At 41.9% G+C, this 16,265-nt stretch overlaps 1 protein-coding gene across 1 annotated transcript in view; it reads right to left on the reverse strand.

Moving 5' to 3' along the window:
* The window catches only part of pepd (peptidase D), a 42,940-nt gene that overhangs the window by 3,569 nt on the left and 23,106 nt on the right, over window positions 1-16,265 (reverse strand). The window contains exons 10-11 of the mRNA XM_063004921.1: window positions 3,812-3,880; window positions 1,031-1,108 (exon numbers count right to left, since the gene is read on the reverse strand). Of these exons, the coding sequence (XP_062860991.1) occupies window positions 1,031-1,108; window positions 3,812-3,880 (147 nt within the window). The remainder of the gene's footprint in view (window positions 1-1,030; window positions 1,109-3,811; window positions 3,881-16,265) is intronic.

The raw sequence follows: 16,265 nt of genomic DNA on the forward strand, positions 1-16,265 counted from the left end.
TAGGAAGAATATTTATTTATTTATTAGGATTTATTAGGATTTATGTCTGTTTATTTGATCTTGTCTATATATTTGTATTTTTATGGCTGTACGGGAGGTTAAGACGGTTCTTGTGTTGTCTTGTGTCTTGTGTTTTATTTTATGGTTCCAGGTGTTTGTACTTGTTGTCTTTCCTTGGTTTAGTATTTAGGAAGAAGGTCTCAGATTCCACCTGGTCATGTCTGCACCTCTATATAAGAAGAAAATAATTGTATCTGTAACATCACTGACTGGGACGCTCGGGTGGTGCAGCAGTAAATGACACTGACCAACACAAGCCAACTACCTCTGGGATCTAGGGTTCAAATCCTAATAGTGCTATTGTGTATTACTAATACACAGACATGATTGGCTATGTCTGAGAGGGGGGTGGCCGAATGATTCCACGGAACACGGACCCATCTCAACCCTGACCAGACCAGAGCAGGGGTACATTAAAATGTCCACTAATAATCATAGACGATAAGTTCTACATTTATCTGATATTTCAGTGAGGTGAACGTGTAAACACTGATCTCTGCACTGTGAATCCTTCACTGTGAAACAACTTCAGTCGCCTGCACATAGAACTGAACCCAACATACTGACGACATTTAAGATGAAACAAAACGCTGATTGGATGTCAGGTCTCTCGTCCAACATCAGTGTGGGAACAAACCAGATTACAGTGTGTGGTGACCCGTCCATAAGCTTGTTGGACGTGCCTTTCAGGTTCTACTTTTTAATCAATGGCAGTATCAAAAAACTAGAGCTGTGTGTCTGTATGGGAGGGACGCTGGAAAAGATTTCTCATCACTGGGCAATTCTGACCTCTGCTGACCGGTCGAGACAGAGCTGAGATTCGAACTCAAGAGCTAATGTGTTTTACCATTGCGCCACCTGAGCGCCCCAGAAACCCCTGTTATCATCACTAAATGAATGTCCTGTTTAGTAGTTTGTGTTTGGAATGCAGTATTAAGTGGTGGCAACTTTAGAAAAATGTAGCACTCACCACATGTCTCCATCCTGGATGGTTTTATCGTTGGGGGAACCGGCATGACCGTAGTGAAGAACGGACGAGTTGTTTCCACTGTGAAACATGCAAAGCAACAATCAGCCAAACACACAAACAGCACAGATATGATCATGTGGTTACTACTCTCCAAATCCTAAACACAATCCTGTATCTGGGTCCTGTGATGTACTCATTATCAAACTAATTCATTAATTAGTAAGATCATGTTCAACATAAAGCGGCACGGTGGCGCTACCCACTGTCTCCTACAGAACAGTGTTAGGGTCGGAGAGATAAGTAATAATAATTAAACGAATTTTAACAACACAAACACGAAATGAACTTGTACGTGATCGCCCCCTTGTGGAGGCTTTATGTTACATCCTGTAAACCACAGTGGGACCAGATTGTACAGAGCAAAACAGAGAAAGTAAGATGCCCTGACTTACAGCAAGAAAGGCCCAATGAGGAATCCCTTCGACCTTCCGTCTTTTAGACGTAGACAATCTTGTCTGTGTAGGCAACTGATAACAGAGCTGAGATTCAAACTCGGGAGGTCGAGATCACAGCAGTCGTGGACTAGTGTGTTTTACTAATGCATATTTCTATTTTATTTTATTATTTATTATATTACAACCACATTATTTCTTTATTCTGTAATGATGTAACGAGCCGTGATGTAACACGTACACAGAAATTATTTTGTGAATTAAACAACAAAGAAACAATAAAAAATACAAGCAGCACATAATTCTGTTTGATTGATAGAGTCTTTAATCTTTTATTCTATTGTATTTATACATTTTACCCCAATTTTCATCATATCCAATCACCCTTTTTGACCACCAGAGTGCCAGACAATGTGTTTATTCCTGTATGTAAAATTGTACTGGTTGCCAGATATATTCAGCAGATATCCACTGTTTTATAAGATATATTTATTAGCCAGCAAAGACAAATCGCTGATCTCGTCCATTTATGTAATCTGAGCTTTCAAAATGAAATTATGGACGAGTGACATCAGACAGTCCTGCTAATGGCTAAAGCCTCGCTGGTCCTCATACGCTGGACTTAAATACAAATTGGACTAAATGACATCATTTATAGTCATAACGTCTCGAACACAAACCCACTGTCACAAATCTTCTTCTAACACGTCAGGATCTTTATAGAGGACGTGAAAAGTATTTAACACACGGCCGAGCCCCCAGTGCAGATCTGATCTGGATCAGACGGGGTGTAGGTGCAGTCGAGGGTTCGAGCCTGTTAGTGCAGAGCATCAGACTTTCTCTGTTCACTGAAATACACTGAGGATGAGAGGAAGATGGAGACCTGATCTCGTCCTGAAATGCTCCACTAATGCTTTTATTTTATTTGCACTTACTGCAGTGGAAGGACTTCCAGCGTTTCAACAAATCAGACAGTAAAAGTGTAAAAGTGTCGAGTGTGTTCAGTTTGTTTGTTTTGTCTGGTGCTCAGTTCAAAATGATACAAAAGTCACACAGATGTCACTGATTTCTGTGTACGAGCGTCTTTAGTTCTTTATATCATCAAATCTCAAGATTTCCTCTGCTGAGTCAGAAAGATCCACACAGCAGCTCAGATGATTCATTTAGAGGTGAAGAAAGTTCCATGTGGTATTTTTTAAATGCCTTTCCCCCAATTTTCTTCTCAATCTAATCATATTCAAGTACCCGATTGTGTTTCTCATCTCATTTCCTAAAAAGTTGGGACATTTTGTGAATTATTTGGACCTTTTGTAACTGACACAAATGCAAAGAAATGATTTTTAATGTTTTGACGGACCAACTTTTTTTTCCCCCCCTGATCTAGTCATGTCCAATTACCCTGATTGCGTCCTCTATACTGATTCGACCCTTCACCGCTGACTGAGGACGCCTCTCAACTGACATGCGGCACGTACGGTCAGTACAGACTGCATTTTCACCTGCACGAGTCGAGTTCATACACCGACGGGCACTGTGTACGGAGGGCCACACCCCCATCAGCATTATTCCTCAGCCCTGTGCAGGCGCCATCAGTCAGCCAGCAGGGGCCGCAGTTGCACCAGTTATGAGGACTTTTTACCCCTATGAACAACAGCCAATCGTTGTTCATGCAGCCGCCCAACCCAGTCAGAAGGCAGAGCTGAGATTCGATACGATGTATTCGAAACCCTAACTCTGGTGAGCTAGCGTACTTTTTACCACTGCGCCACCTGAGCGGCTTGACAGACCAACTTGATTGTATTTTGTACATTTTAACACATTTTAAACTTGAGACCTGCAGAGCGTTCAAAAAAAGTTGGTACAGGAGCAAAATAAGAGTGAAACGTTCCACAATAAGCAGGTAAATTAGTAACCAGTGACAGAATCATGATTGGGTATAACAGTAGGAGCCACCAAAGGATCACCACTTTGTTCCAAACTTCATGAGAAATTTGTCTGAAAGTCTTTTATGCACAAGACAGCTGGTTTTCCAGCCACAATCTGAGATTTGTAATATTTCAATAATAAAATTTAAAAAAAACTTTATTATTCATCATGGTTCTATCAGAGATGGACCGGACATTGTGAAATAAGGTTACGATGGGATTATATGCACCCCACACCCAGGATTATTTGAGAATTAAAATCCCTTTCGCGATTGTCGCCTCAATAGAGACGAAACTGTAACAAAACCGCCCTGATCATTTAGTAGCAAGAGTCAGGGATCAGACTTCACCGGTGCAGGAACTGAAAAAACAGAGAGAATCTGAAGAACCTCAGAACTTCTCACCTTCCACAGATGCAGGTGTAGGAAGTGTGACGCATTCCTCCCCGTGAGTAGCAGTAGTGCTGAAACAGGCTGAAACAAACAAACACACACACACACATAGATATTCAGTCACAGTTGTAATGGGTTCGTATAAGGCAGAAACACACCACACACACCTACACATTCACCCACTCAGAATATTTTCACACTTGTGCTTTGGAGCACGTTCTCCAGCAAACTCATCATCAGGTGTCCACATACTGGTGTGAACCATCTAGTGTTTAAAAGTGAAGAAATGGCAAAAATCTTCCCCTAAACTACCGTACCATGACAGGACCTTCCCTCATATCATTTTATCATCATCACTCCCTGATTAAGCTCAGAACAGATCAAGCGGCACGTCGTTCTGCATCAAAACCTTTCATCATTTAAAACCCCGGGGGGTCTGGGGGTGTGATTTATTTATTTGGGCAGCAAATTAAGAATGATTTTGCATGGTTGAACTTTGTGCGTTGGTGGCACAGAGAGCTACAGTCAGTAATTGTATACCACCTCTATGATACGTGTAGCTTATAAAATAAATAATAAACCTTAATCATACACTAAATGACTAAAAGTATTGGGACATCCCTTCTAATGATCACATGTATGTGTTTCTGCCAAAACAATCGCTAACAGGTGTAATAAATCAATTATATAAAGAAAATGATATGCCTCCAACTTTGTAGGAACAGTTTAGGGAAGGCTCTTTCCTGTTCTAGCAAGACTGTGTCCCTCTATAAAGATATGAAGCTCGGTTTATTTTATTTATTTATTTTTTGGGATTTTAACGTCATGTTTTACACGTTGGTTACATTCATGACAGGAACGGTAGTTACTCATTACACAAGATTCATCAGTTCACAAGGTTATATTGAACACAGTCATGGACAATTTAGTGTCTCCAATTCACCTCACTTGCAAGTCTTTGGACTGTGGGAGGAAACCGGAGCTCCCGGAGGAAACCCACGCGACCACGGGCAGAACATGCAAACTCCACACAGAGAGGACCCGGACCGCCCCACCTGGGGATCGAACCCAGGACCTTCTTGCTGTGAGGCGACAGTGCTACCCACTTAACCACTGTGCCACCCGCCAATACAATTGATAACAGGTGTAATAAATCAATCACATAAAAGAAATTATATGCGTCCATCTTTGCAGCAACAGTTTAGGGAAGGCTCTTTCCCTCTTTCCATCTATAAAGTCATGAAGACGGTTTAAAGAAACTTCAGTGTCCTGTACCTAACAGTTCTGGAATCAACTCAAACACCAACTCAAGTTTTCTTGACTAACATCAGCGCCCAGCCATCCAAATCAGCTATTTTGACTGAATGGGTACAAATTCCCACAGACATACTTCAAATCCTTGTAAAAAGACTTCCTAGAAGAGTGGCTGTTGTTCTAGCTGATAAGGCAACACAAAGGTCAGTCTGTTTTAATAGCATTTGTTTTTAAAATGCGACAACAAACAAGCTCATGGTCGGACGTCCAAATACTTTTGACCAAACAGTATTCGACAGTGAACGTAGTTCATGCTGAAGAGACTAAATGTGAAATCTGCATTCATAAAAAATAATACAAGAACACAAATACGAGAAGTGTTTACAAGCAGACGTGGAATTCTTGTTTTGCTTTTCCCGTTTGAATTAAAGCGTCTACAAAAGTCGGATGAACTTCGTCGTCAGGCACAAGACAGAGAAACGGAAATCATCGAGTGTATACGAGATTCGTAGCCCTGAGCGAGACGAGAGGTGAAGAAGATAAACGAAGCAGCAACGAAACACACAACTGATCTTTCAAAAATAAAGAGACCCAAACATCCTGCACTGAAAAAATACAAATATATTTCTAATTCATGTGTTTTCCCTCCAGGATGACGTGGTAGAAACGTTTCGTAAAACTACACAGTTCTGTTCGTGAAGTTTCTTATAATGTTTATCATTGTGTAACCTCTTCTTTGCAGCGTTCACTATAGGATGCCGTACAGAGCTACCAGATACCACAGAACTCCTTCACATGTCTTGTGGAGTCCATGTCTCGTCAGGTCAGAGCTGTTGTGACAGCATGTTAGATGGGTACTTTTGTCCATATAGTGTATAAAACACATCACACTTATTTTATTAATCGTTTGCAAAAAAAGAATAAAAACCTACTGATTTTAAAACATAGTAAAATATCAGAGTAATTTATCACCGATTATAAAATATCCTGCTGCTGTTATTATTCTTCTACTGCTAATAGTGATCATCATCATCATAATCATCATCATGATGGTGGTACTGATGCTGCACCACCTGATTTAAATCCTCACTTGTATGGTTATAAGTCTGTTAAAACATGTCAGTATGTGGATTGGCTGCTCTAAATTAGCCCTGGATGTGAGTGCACACCAGTGGAAGAGAGTTTTACCCTGAATCTAAACCTCTGTGACCCTGATCCTAATGTTTTGGCTCATCTGTGTTTAATATATTAAATAAATAAATCATTCATCATAACGAGCTGTAAACTAATTAATCCTGAGCTGAAATTTCTTTGTCTTTAATTTCTGAAATTAAAGTTGATGACAGTGACTTTACTCACATGAGCTTTAATATTAAAGCATTTAAATCTTCAGCTTTGTGCAGCTCAGCGCTGAGAAAAATGTTCAAATAAATAAATAAATAAACTCCGTCACAGATCAGAAGCAAACGGATAAAATCTACCAGCAGTTCAAAGATTTCCGACTCGCTCTGGAAGCTCCAGGCTTTTAAAAGTGCTTTTTCTCTCTTCCCGTGTTCAGGACCAGGCGAGGCTGATCAAACGCCTGCGTATCGTCTCTGAGAGCTGAGGAACATCAGACGAGATCAGATTCAGAGCAATTTCAAAGCCTCACCTACCACCAGCTCATCCATGTTTACAGAGCAGAGCAGTTAGAACATTCTACTGTATACACAGTGTCTAAAAGTATTCACCCCCCCAACATCAGTATACAGTGTCTAAAAGTATTCACCCCCCCATCAGTATACACAGTGTCTAAAAGTATTCACCCCCCATCAGTATACACAGTCTCTAAACGTTATTTACTTTAATCTGCACTCCCCACCCGTCAAGCCTGTTCAGACTGTCAGTCCCTGCTGCTAAAAACCTGCTGCCATCATCATTTTTTACACTGAAGATTGAGTTACCTGCCTGATCAGCCTTATTAGCCAAACAAACGACTGGGGCGTCTTCCAAGTGACCTTTTGCACATCCTTTCAATAAAGCTTTTAATTGTTTTTAGTGTTGATTAATGTAAGAACATCACAGTCAGATGTTGCTTCTCAATATTATCATCAGTATTTCCAATCAGAACGCAACTCTGACTCTTTCTGACTGGTGGACTCAGTTTACCGCTGTAATGTAGCTTAGCTTAAGCCAGAGACCTTATTAATGTACAATAAACCTACGCTATGTGGCCAAAAGTATCCGGATACCCCATTCCAATACTATGTGCAGTAATATGGTGGCACCACCACCCTCTTTTTACAGCAACGACACGTTCCTGTGGGAATGTATACTTAATCAGTCAAAGGAACACTGGTGAGGTCAAGACGGCCTCGCTCACCTCACACTCCCAGTGGTTGTTATCAGGGCTGAGGTCGGGTGAGGTCGGGTGTCTGTACAGTTTCTCCTCACCAAACGTGTTGAACCTTTCGTGCACAGGGGAGCCGACATACCAGAGGAAAAGGAAACGGCCTTTCCCAAACTGTTGCCACATGTTTAGTTGATGCTTTTATCCAAAGTGACTTACAGATTATAGTCTAAGCCATTAAGGGCCTTGATCAAGGGACCAGCAAAGGCAACCTGGCAGTGGTGTGGTTAGAACCAGCAACCTTCTGATTACTAGACCAATACCCTACCCGCTATGCTACAACTGTCCTTTGTTGCCTATTGTTGCGTATTTGGGGGTATTACATTTATTTAATGTAATACGTTAGAAATATCTGAATATCTTATAAGGAAGGGCGTCCCAATACTTTTCTTCATATAGTGTATAAAACACATCACACTTATTTTATTAATAATTTGCAAAAAAGCATAAAAACCTACTGATACTAATTCACAGAAATATATCAGCGTGATTAATCACTGATTATAAAATATCCTGCTGCTGTTATTATTCTTCTACTGCTAATAGTGATCATTATCATCATCATCATCATCATCATGTTGGTACTGATGCTGCACCACCTGATTTAAATCCTCACTTGTATGATTATAAGTCTGTTAAAACATGTCAGTATGTGGATTGGCTGTTCTAAATTAGCCCTGGATGTGAGTGCACACCAGTGGAAGAGAGTTTTACCCTGAATCTAAACCTCTGTGACCCTGATCAGGATTAAGAACACAGTTCTAACTGAACATTAATAACGTTTAGACTCTCTGCAGCTCTTTGCATTAATTTCTGACTTTTATTTGCTAAAACACAGTCAGTTCTGAGCTTCTGATGGAGCTTTTGTGGGCCGAACACGAGGCCATTATTGATTAAATGTGAATTAATTTTGGGAGACCTTTAGCCTGTTCTGCAGAGAGCTCATTTAAACTGGGAGAGAAAAGTTCACTGTGTGGAGAAGCAGAAGTGAAAAGGTCAGACGGATCCTAACTGACAGATGCTGGGATTGTGATTCCTGCATATTATGAGATTTATAACCGACTCGTCTCATTATAGAGCGGGCACAGAGACACTCGGATGATGATCCAGACTGCTGCCCTTTAAAGGAATAAAAACACTAATATAGACCTGGACCAGGCACTGGTATGATGAACCCTAAACTTCTGTAAAAGACACATTTAGTACATGTACATTTTACTCTCTGCTGTACTGTGACTTTTTCTTATGTACCAGAACTTAAGCTGCTGATTCTGGCTGATTTAGAACGATCGTTTATTAACTGCATTAACCAACACAAGTCCAGTACAGGACAAGAACGTTAATGCTAGTGTAAGTGACGTCGTAATTTGCTGATACTGACTGATACACACACCAACACATGAATAAGGAAAGCACCGCCAATGTTATCTGTGGAGTACCCATCCAGTAGGGTGGCACCACTCAGAAACAAACCCACAACCTATAATGTGCCAGCTGAACCTGATTATTTTACTGTATTACTTTCTCATTAATGCCATTTAAATCCTCTAGTGTTTAATATTCACTTTGCTTCCATATAGATAGATGGATAGACAGAGAGACAGACAGACTGATGGACAGATAGATAGACAGACAAACGGATGGATAGATAGACAGATAGATAAATAGAAAGACAGACATAGACAATACAGAGAGACAGATAGATAGACAGAGACAGACAGACAGGCAGATAGACAGACAAACAGAGGGAGACAGACACAGACAGAGACACAGATAAAGACAGAGACAAAGACAAAAAGAGACAGATAGGCAGAGACACAGATAAACAGACAGAGACAAAGACAAAAAGAGACAGATAGGCAGACACAGATAAACAGACAGAGACAAAGACAATAAGAGACAGATAGGCAGACACAGATAAACAGACAGAGACACAGATAAACAGACAGACAGAGACAGAGACAAATAGGCAGAGACACAGACAAAGACAGGCAGGGAGAGACAGACAAACAGAGATAGACAGAGACACAGACACAAGGTTAGTGTATGTTGATGTAGGTTGGTGTAGGCTGATGCAAATTGGTGCAGGTTGGTGTTGGTTGGTATAGGTTGGTGTTGGTTGGTGTAGGTTGGTGTTGGTTGGTGTAGGTTGGTGTAGGTTGGTGTAGGTTACTGTAGGTTGGCGTTCTTTAGTGTAGGTTGGTGTTAACCACACAGCAGCAGCTTTTCCTTCTAAAATCTTTCATCCTCCCACTCAGCACTTCTGGGGTCTCTTGGCATTAGCACTGCTATCAGTGTAACACGCCAATCCAACAACCGACAACAACCCCAGCCTCCTTATTAACGTCTCTGTAAGCCGCCCATGTGCCAAACAGGAAGAGGGGGAGAGGAAGTAGAACACAGGTGGAGGAACCTGCGCAGAGTCTCACATGGGCGCGCCCTCGACCCGCTACCTTGTTCTTTCCTGATTAATAGCGTCCCATCAGGCACTGGGGCAGAGCACAAGCGTCGTGCAGTGAAACACAGTTCTGCATTCACAGCAGAACACAAATCGCATGTATACACCCGAGGTTACAGGGTACGAGAGGTGTAAAAAAAATCAACACCGCGGTACAGAGGAGGTGCGAGAACGTTTGTGCTGATAAAGAACAAGATTTCACATCGACTTCAGAGTCTCTCAGCAGCACTGATACTGAAGTGTAGGACCTGAATACTGAGCTCACGTGTTTCATACGTTAATACGTCATTATATTCTATTAGGGAGCAGCTGTTTAAAGTTAATTATATATTTTTATACATAATTATATATGCCATAACATTAAAACCTCCTCCTTCTTTCTACACTCACTGTCCATTTTATCAGCTCCACTTACCATATAGAAGCACACTGACATGGTGGTGGTGTGTTAGTGTGTGTTGTGCTGGTATGAGTGGATCAGACACAGCAGCGCTGCTGGAGTTTTTAAACACCTCACTGTCACTGCTGGACTGAGAATAGTCCACCAACCAAAAATATCCAGCCAACAGCGCCCTGTGGGCAGCGTCCTGTGACCACTGATGAATGTCTAGAAGATGACCGACTCAAAACAGCAGCAATAGATGAGCGATCATCTCTGACTTTACATCTACAAGGTGGACCAACTAGGTTGCCAGCTGTAGCCTAGTGGTTAAGGTACTGGACCAGTGATCAGAGGGTTGCTGGTTCAAGCCCCACCACTGCCAGGTTGCTGCTGTTGGGCCCTTGAGCAAGGCCCTTAACCCTCAATTGCTCAAACTGTACACTGTAACTGTAATGCAAGTCGCTTTGGATAAAGGCGTCTGCTAAATGCTGAAAATGTAAATGTAAAAACTAGGTAGGAGTGTCTAATAGAGTGGACATGATATTTAAAAACTCCAGCAGTGCTGCTGTGTCTGATCCACTCATACCAGCACAACACACACTAACACACCACCACCATGTCAGTGTCACTGCAGTGCTGAGAATGATCCACCACCCAAATAATACCTGCTCTGTGGTGGTCCTGTGGGGGTCCTGACCATTGAAGAACAGAGTGAAAGCAGACTAAAAAAGCATGTAGAGAGACAGATGGACTACAGTCAGTAATTGTAGAACTACAAAGTGCTTCTATATGGTAAGTGGAGCTGATAAAATGGAGTGAGGGTAGAAACAATAGTGTAGGGAAGGTCCTGTCTCGGATTCCAGCCTGATTGGGCCCAAGTTAGGTATCGTTTCCAGTGTTCGATCAGAGGTAAAGGTTCTGGTAATCTAGTAATGGGAAGGTAGCTGGTTAAAGCCCCACGACTCTTGAGCAAGGCCCTTAATGCCTGAAACACCTGAACTTTATTTAAATTAAGCAGGGTGTCCACATACTTTTGGCCTTACGCTAATGTACTACAATCGTCATCCTTGATCAAACCCACACCAGCACTGTGAAGCTTTACTGAAGTTTTATACCAATCACTGACTCACACTGACCGGTACTGACCTCCACCCACCGAGCATCTTTCTCTCTCTCAGGTTCCCACAGACAGATGAAGCCCTTTTTACCTGCCTGTTTCTCACCACCACTGAATGTTGATCTTCTTTATGCTCCATGACTGACGTGAGCTTAATAACGGGACTCGGATGAGAAACCTGACAGATGTTGTGAAGGAAGGGAAGGACGGAGCCTCTAATCTGTGGAATTACACAACCAATCACAGTGCGACTTCTCAGCAGGTTAAAACCACGTTATCTCTCAATAACACGCCGCCGCTGTTTATTAGCGCTGAGATTTTCTTTCAGAGTCAGAATGATGATTGAGTGTTGATCCGTCCATCACCTTCGGTCTGGTTTTATCCATCATTAGCGCTGTTTTATTGAGGGATGAGCCGAGGCTAAAACTACACACAGTCTAGACAGGGTGCAGGAGGTGCAGGATACTTATGGGCAGCAGGAGCAGTAATCAGAAGGTTGCTGGATCAAGCCCCACTACTGTCAGGCTGCCACCGTTGGGTCCTTGACCTTCAGTTACTTGGATTGTATGTGGTCACAATACTATGTCGCTTCAGATAAAAGCTTTAGCTGAGAGCTGCGAGTGTAAAATGTGTAAATATATCGTAGCTCCACCGTGGTTCAGCAAATTTAACGTTATTTACAATTTAATCATAAATTATTTCTCTTAATTCAACAGTTTAAATTGACAAAGCTTGACTGGATAACTGTATATATCCCACTAAATCCTCTCCTCAGATAATCAGCTCTCTCTGCCCCCCCCCCCCCCCCCCACATTTTATCAGCTCCACTTACCATATAGGAGCACGTTGTAGTTCTACAATTACTGACTGTAGTCCATCCGTTTCTCTGCATGCCTTTTTAGCCTGCTTTCACCCTGTTCTTCAATGGTCAGGACCCCCAAAGGACCACCACAGAGCAGGTATTATTTAGGTGGTGGATCATTCTCAGCACTGCAGTGACACTGACATGGTGGTGGTGTGTTAGTGTGTGTTGTGCTGGTATGAGTGGATCAGACACAGCAGCGCTGCTCGAGTTTTTAAATATCGTGTCCACTCACTGTCCACTCTATTAGACACTCCTACCTAGTTGGTCCACCTTGTAGATGTAAAGTCAGAAACGATCGCTCATCTATTGCTGCTGTTTGAGTCGGTCATCCTCTAGACCTTCATCAGTGGTCACAGGACGCTGCCCACGGGGCGCTGTTGGCTGGATATTTTTGGTTGGTGGACTATGCTCAGTCCAGCAGTGACAGTGAGGTGTTTAAAAACTCCAGCAGCGCTGCTGTGTCTGATCCACTCATACAGGCACAACACACACTAACACACCACCACCATGTCAGTGTCACTGCAGTGCTGAGAATGATCCACCACCTAAATAATACTTGCTCTGTGGGGGTAACCAGAGAAGTTGTGAAATGAACTGGATCGTCAAAGATAGTTCCCACAGACACACTACACTACAACATCTTGTGAGAAGCTTTCTAGCTGAAAAGATCACATAGAGGTCACTGGTCAACAAGCTCATGGCCTGGCGTCCAAATACTTTTGGCCATATAGTGTACAATGCTGAACACTGATGCACCTGATACACTCACAGCAGAACAGCTTATGTCATCATCATGCTGAGAAGCACCCAACACTAAACATTATCCGGTCAGTGAGCCTCAATCGTTGAATGAATAAATAGCGCACAGTGGGGCGACACAGTGTATCAGATGAGCTACAGTCAGTAACTGTATACCCGTAGAGTTCATCTATATGGTAGGTGTATCTGGATCAGCGTACCTAATAAAGTGCTCGGTGAGTGTATACTGTAATAGAGAACTCAGCGTTACCTCCATAAACCTCCGTTATTAAGATGTAATTGCACTCAGAGTCTCTGGCGCCGTAAAACTGGTGTTTATTATTAGAGGATCGACACTCGTGTCTGGTGTTTGAAATGAGACGCTGCTGGAAACCTTCGTCTCTGCAGATGTGAGCGGAGAGCCGAGCTGATATAACATACTGTGACTGAAATATGGATATCAAATAAAATAGAAATAAAAATTAAAGCATGGTGGTGGGGTTTCATACAGGCTAATTTTTTACCACATTAAAAACCGACTCCAGTTATTTGGTGGCTGTGATGATGATGATTGTTTTTTTCTCCACGTGGACCCTCATACATCACGGTCCTTCCTGAGTAGCTCAAATAAATAAGAAAAGAAAACAGAACATGATCAGTTCTGCACCGTGGAGCTTCATCAGCTGCTTTGAAGTTGAAACTACCGGCAATTTCTCTTCATTAAAACCTCGAGCTGCTTCCAGTCGCTGCTACTCACCATGAATCACTGAACAACGAGCATGAAATAGAAGCTCTAAGTGCTGGTCCTTCAGGACAAAACAAGAAAACCCTCAATATAATGTGTTATTAATTCATTCATTGTTATGAACCACCTGATAGTGAGACCTAAAGTACGTGGACTACTGACTATAAGCTTGTTAATACAGAGTCCCCCCCGCCCCTATATGCAACTAAAAAGCCTCCACTTTTCTGTTAGGGCTTTTAAACCCCCCTGAACTCAATAATCAACATAACACCTTCCAACATAATATATAAAAAACAACACAAATATAAATCTAGTTCCAGATATTAATGCTGCAGACCAAGAAAAATGTTCTGGTGCAAACTGATGATAAAAGTCGATGTCTTCGGTTTGAAAGATTTCACACAACAAGCAGCAATTCTGATGAATGTGAAGGAGCTTCCTCTTATCTTCCTTATGCCTAGTTCTCACTACACGATTTTTGCTCGCCGTTGCCCGACTGGCAATGAGTGCCATGTCAAACAGCCAATGAGAACGCAAGATACGGTGTGAAGAGAAACACGGGAGAAGTTGTAACAGGTGGGACATGGGCGTAATATAGTTTATATCAGAATACATCAGATTAGGGTTGGGCGGTATGACGATATTACCGTATACCGCGGTATTTAAAAATGGTGACGGTATTTGTGAAACGTGTAAATGTAAATGTGAAGCGCCAAATTTCTGCTTCAGGTTTACCTTGAAAACTGAGACTTTAGGACATGCGCGCATCCACAGTAAGGGAGGGGTGGGAGGGGTAGGCGGTTGGAGCTCGCTGATTGGCTGTGGGGTGCTCACACAGAGAGACGAGTGAAGAGCCACACTGGCTAGCGTTAGCTGTGAGCTAACAAGCAGAAACTGAATAACGGCTCGTCTTTTAATTTTTCAAAATCAACATTTTTTATCAGTTCAACCGGAAATGAACACAAGCGCGTGCATGCGCGGACATGTACTTATTTACTAAATATATCTTCAGTGTAAATCGAGCACAAGTGTTGAGAAAAAGGAGCAAACAGTAATAATAACGTTACTCCTAATCCGCTGTTCTGACTCTTGTCTGCCATAGATTTTCCTGCCTATGTAAGAACTATTTTTTCCTAAATAAAAGCGCTATATTAAGAAAAATGTCTCACCTGTCGTGTAATTTGAATTATAATTGTCTGGCCCTTTAAGAATGTTAAGTGCACTATAGGGCGTAGGGAGCGAGTGTGTAGGGAATAGATCGGATTTGTACCGTTTCTGTGCTCGTGTTTTGCACTGAGCTTGTGTGACATGTAAAGTAGCGTTCTCGTTAACCACTCAAATGTTTGGACTTTTAATTATTTTAACATTATTTTACATCACCGTCATTGCAACATTTACATTCATATTTTTTGTTACAATATAGAATTTAATTCTGGATTACAGGCATAACTAATCGTACACGTTCATACACTTAAGAAATATCTGTAACTATAAACTAAGCAGTTAACTTTTGAAATATATTGAAGTGTTTAGCCTGCTATTATTCTGTTTTGTGTGGGCAGAGAGAGATTACAATGCCAAAATGTTATGTGTTAATGTTTGTGTTAAAGTGTAATTGATACACATGCATTTATACTTATGCGTATTTATTATAGATCAGACAAGATAAGCAATGTTTGACGTTCAGATTGTTAAATCTTTTTATAATAAAACATTGAAATATTGTAATTACACTCAAGTGTGTACACTGTAAAGTTTGTCCGCGACACCTAACCCCCCCCCCCCACGGTAATACCGTATACCGCGGTATTTCCTGAAGACGGTATGACGGTATGAAAATCGGCAATATCGCCCAACCCTACATCAGATTCACTCTTATTTCTATTCAAACTTGGAACAAGCACTGAGAGCGCCTCACAACTGCACTTCGGCCTGGAGATTAGCCAATCGTGTCCTTGCCGACGCCTGATCAGCCAATAGCACCACTAAGATTCAAACCCTGGATCCACAGATGTCAGCATAAAGATTTCACAGCATTTCTTCTTGTGTCCGGGGTGTGTTAGTGCATCACGTCCAGTGATTCTGAGGAAAACGGACCCACCACGACCCTGATCAGGATAACTTGGTGGTAAAGCATGACGATTGTTTTGAAACCTGCACAGATGTGAGAAACTTATTCAGGTACGACTGTGTACGGAGCGTTCGCACTGAATTGTGGGAAACGTTTCTGCTTCTTATTTTCAGCCCCCCATCACCTCTGCTGTATATTTATAGCGAGTAACCATAACAACAGCTGGATTTTATACTAATAGAAGAGAAAGCTCGTCGCTCCGTGTTTTTATTTCTGTACGTGAGAAGATTTCTTTCAGGGATCTTCAGCACCTGGAGCAACAAACAGCAGCAACCATGATGAATACGGATAAAAATCATCTTCACGTGTCATATTAGAGCAGCTGAAAGTTCAGCAAGACACCAGTGTTTCATGTCCTTCAAGGTAAAACTATGTACACTGATCAGG

This window comes from Trichomycterus rosablanca, chromosome 11, assembly GCF_030014385.1.
Source record: "Trichomycterus rosablanca isolate fTriRos1 chromosome 11, fTriRos1.hap1, whole genome shotgun sequence".
Taxonomy (NCBI): Eukaryota; Metazoa; Chordata; class Actinopteri; order Siluriformes; family Trichomycteridae; genus Trichomycterus; species Trichomycterus rosablanca.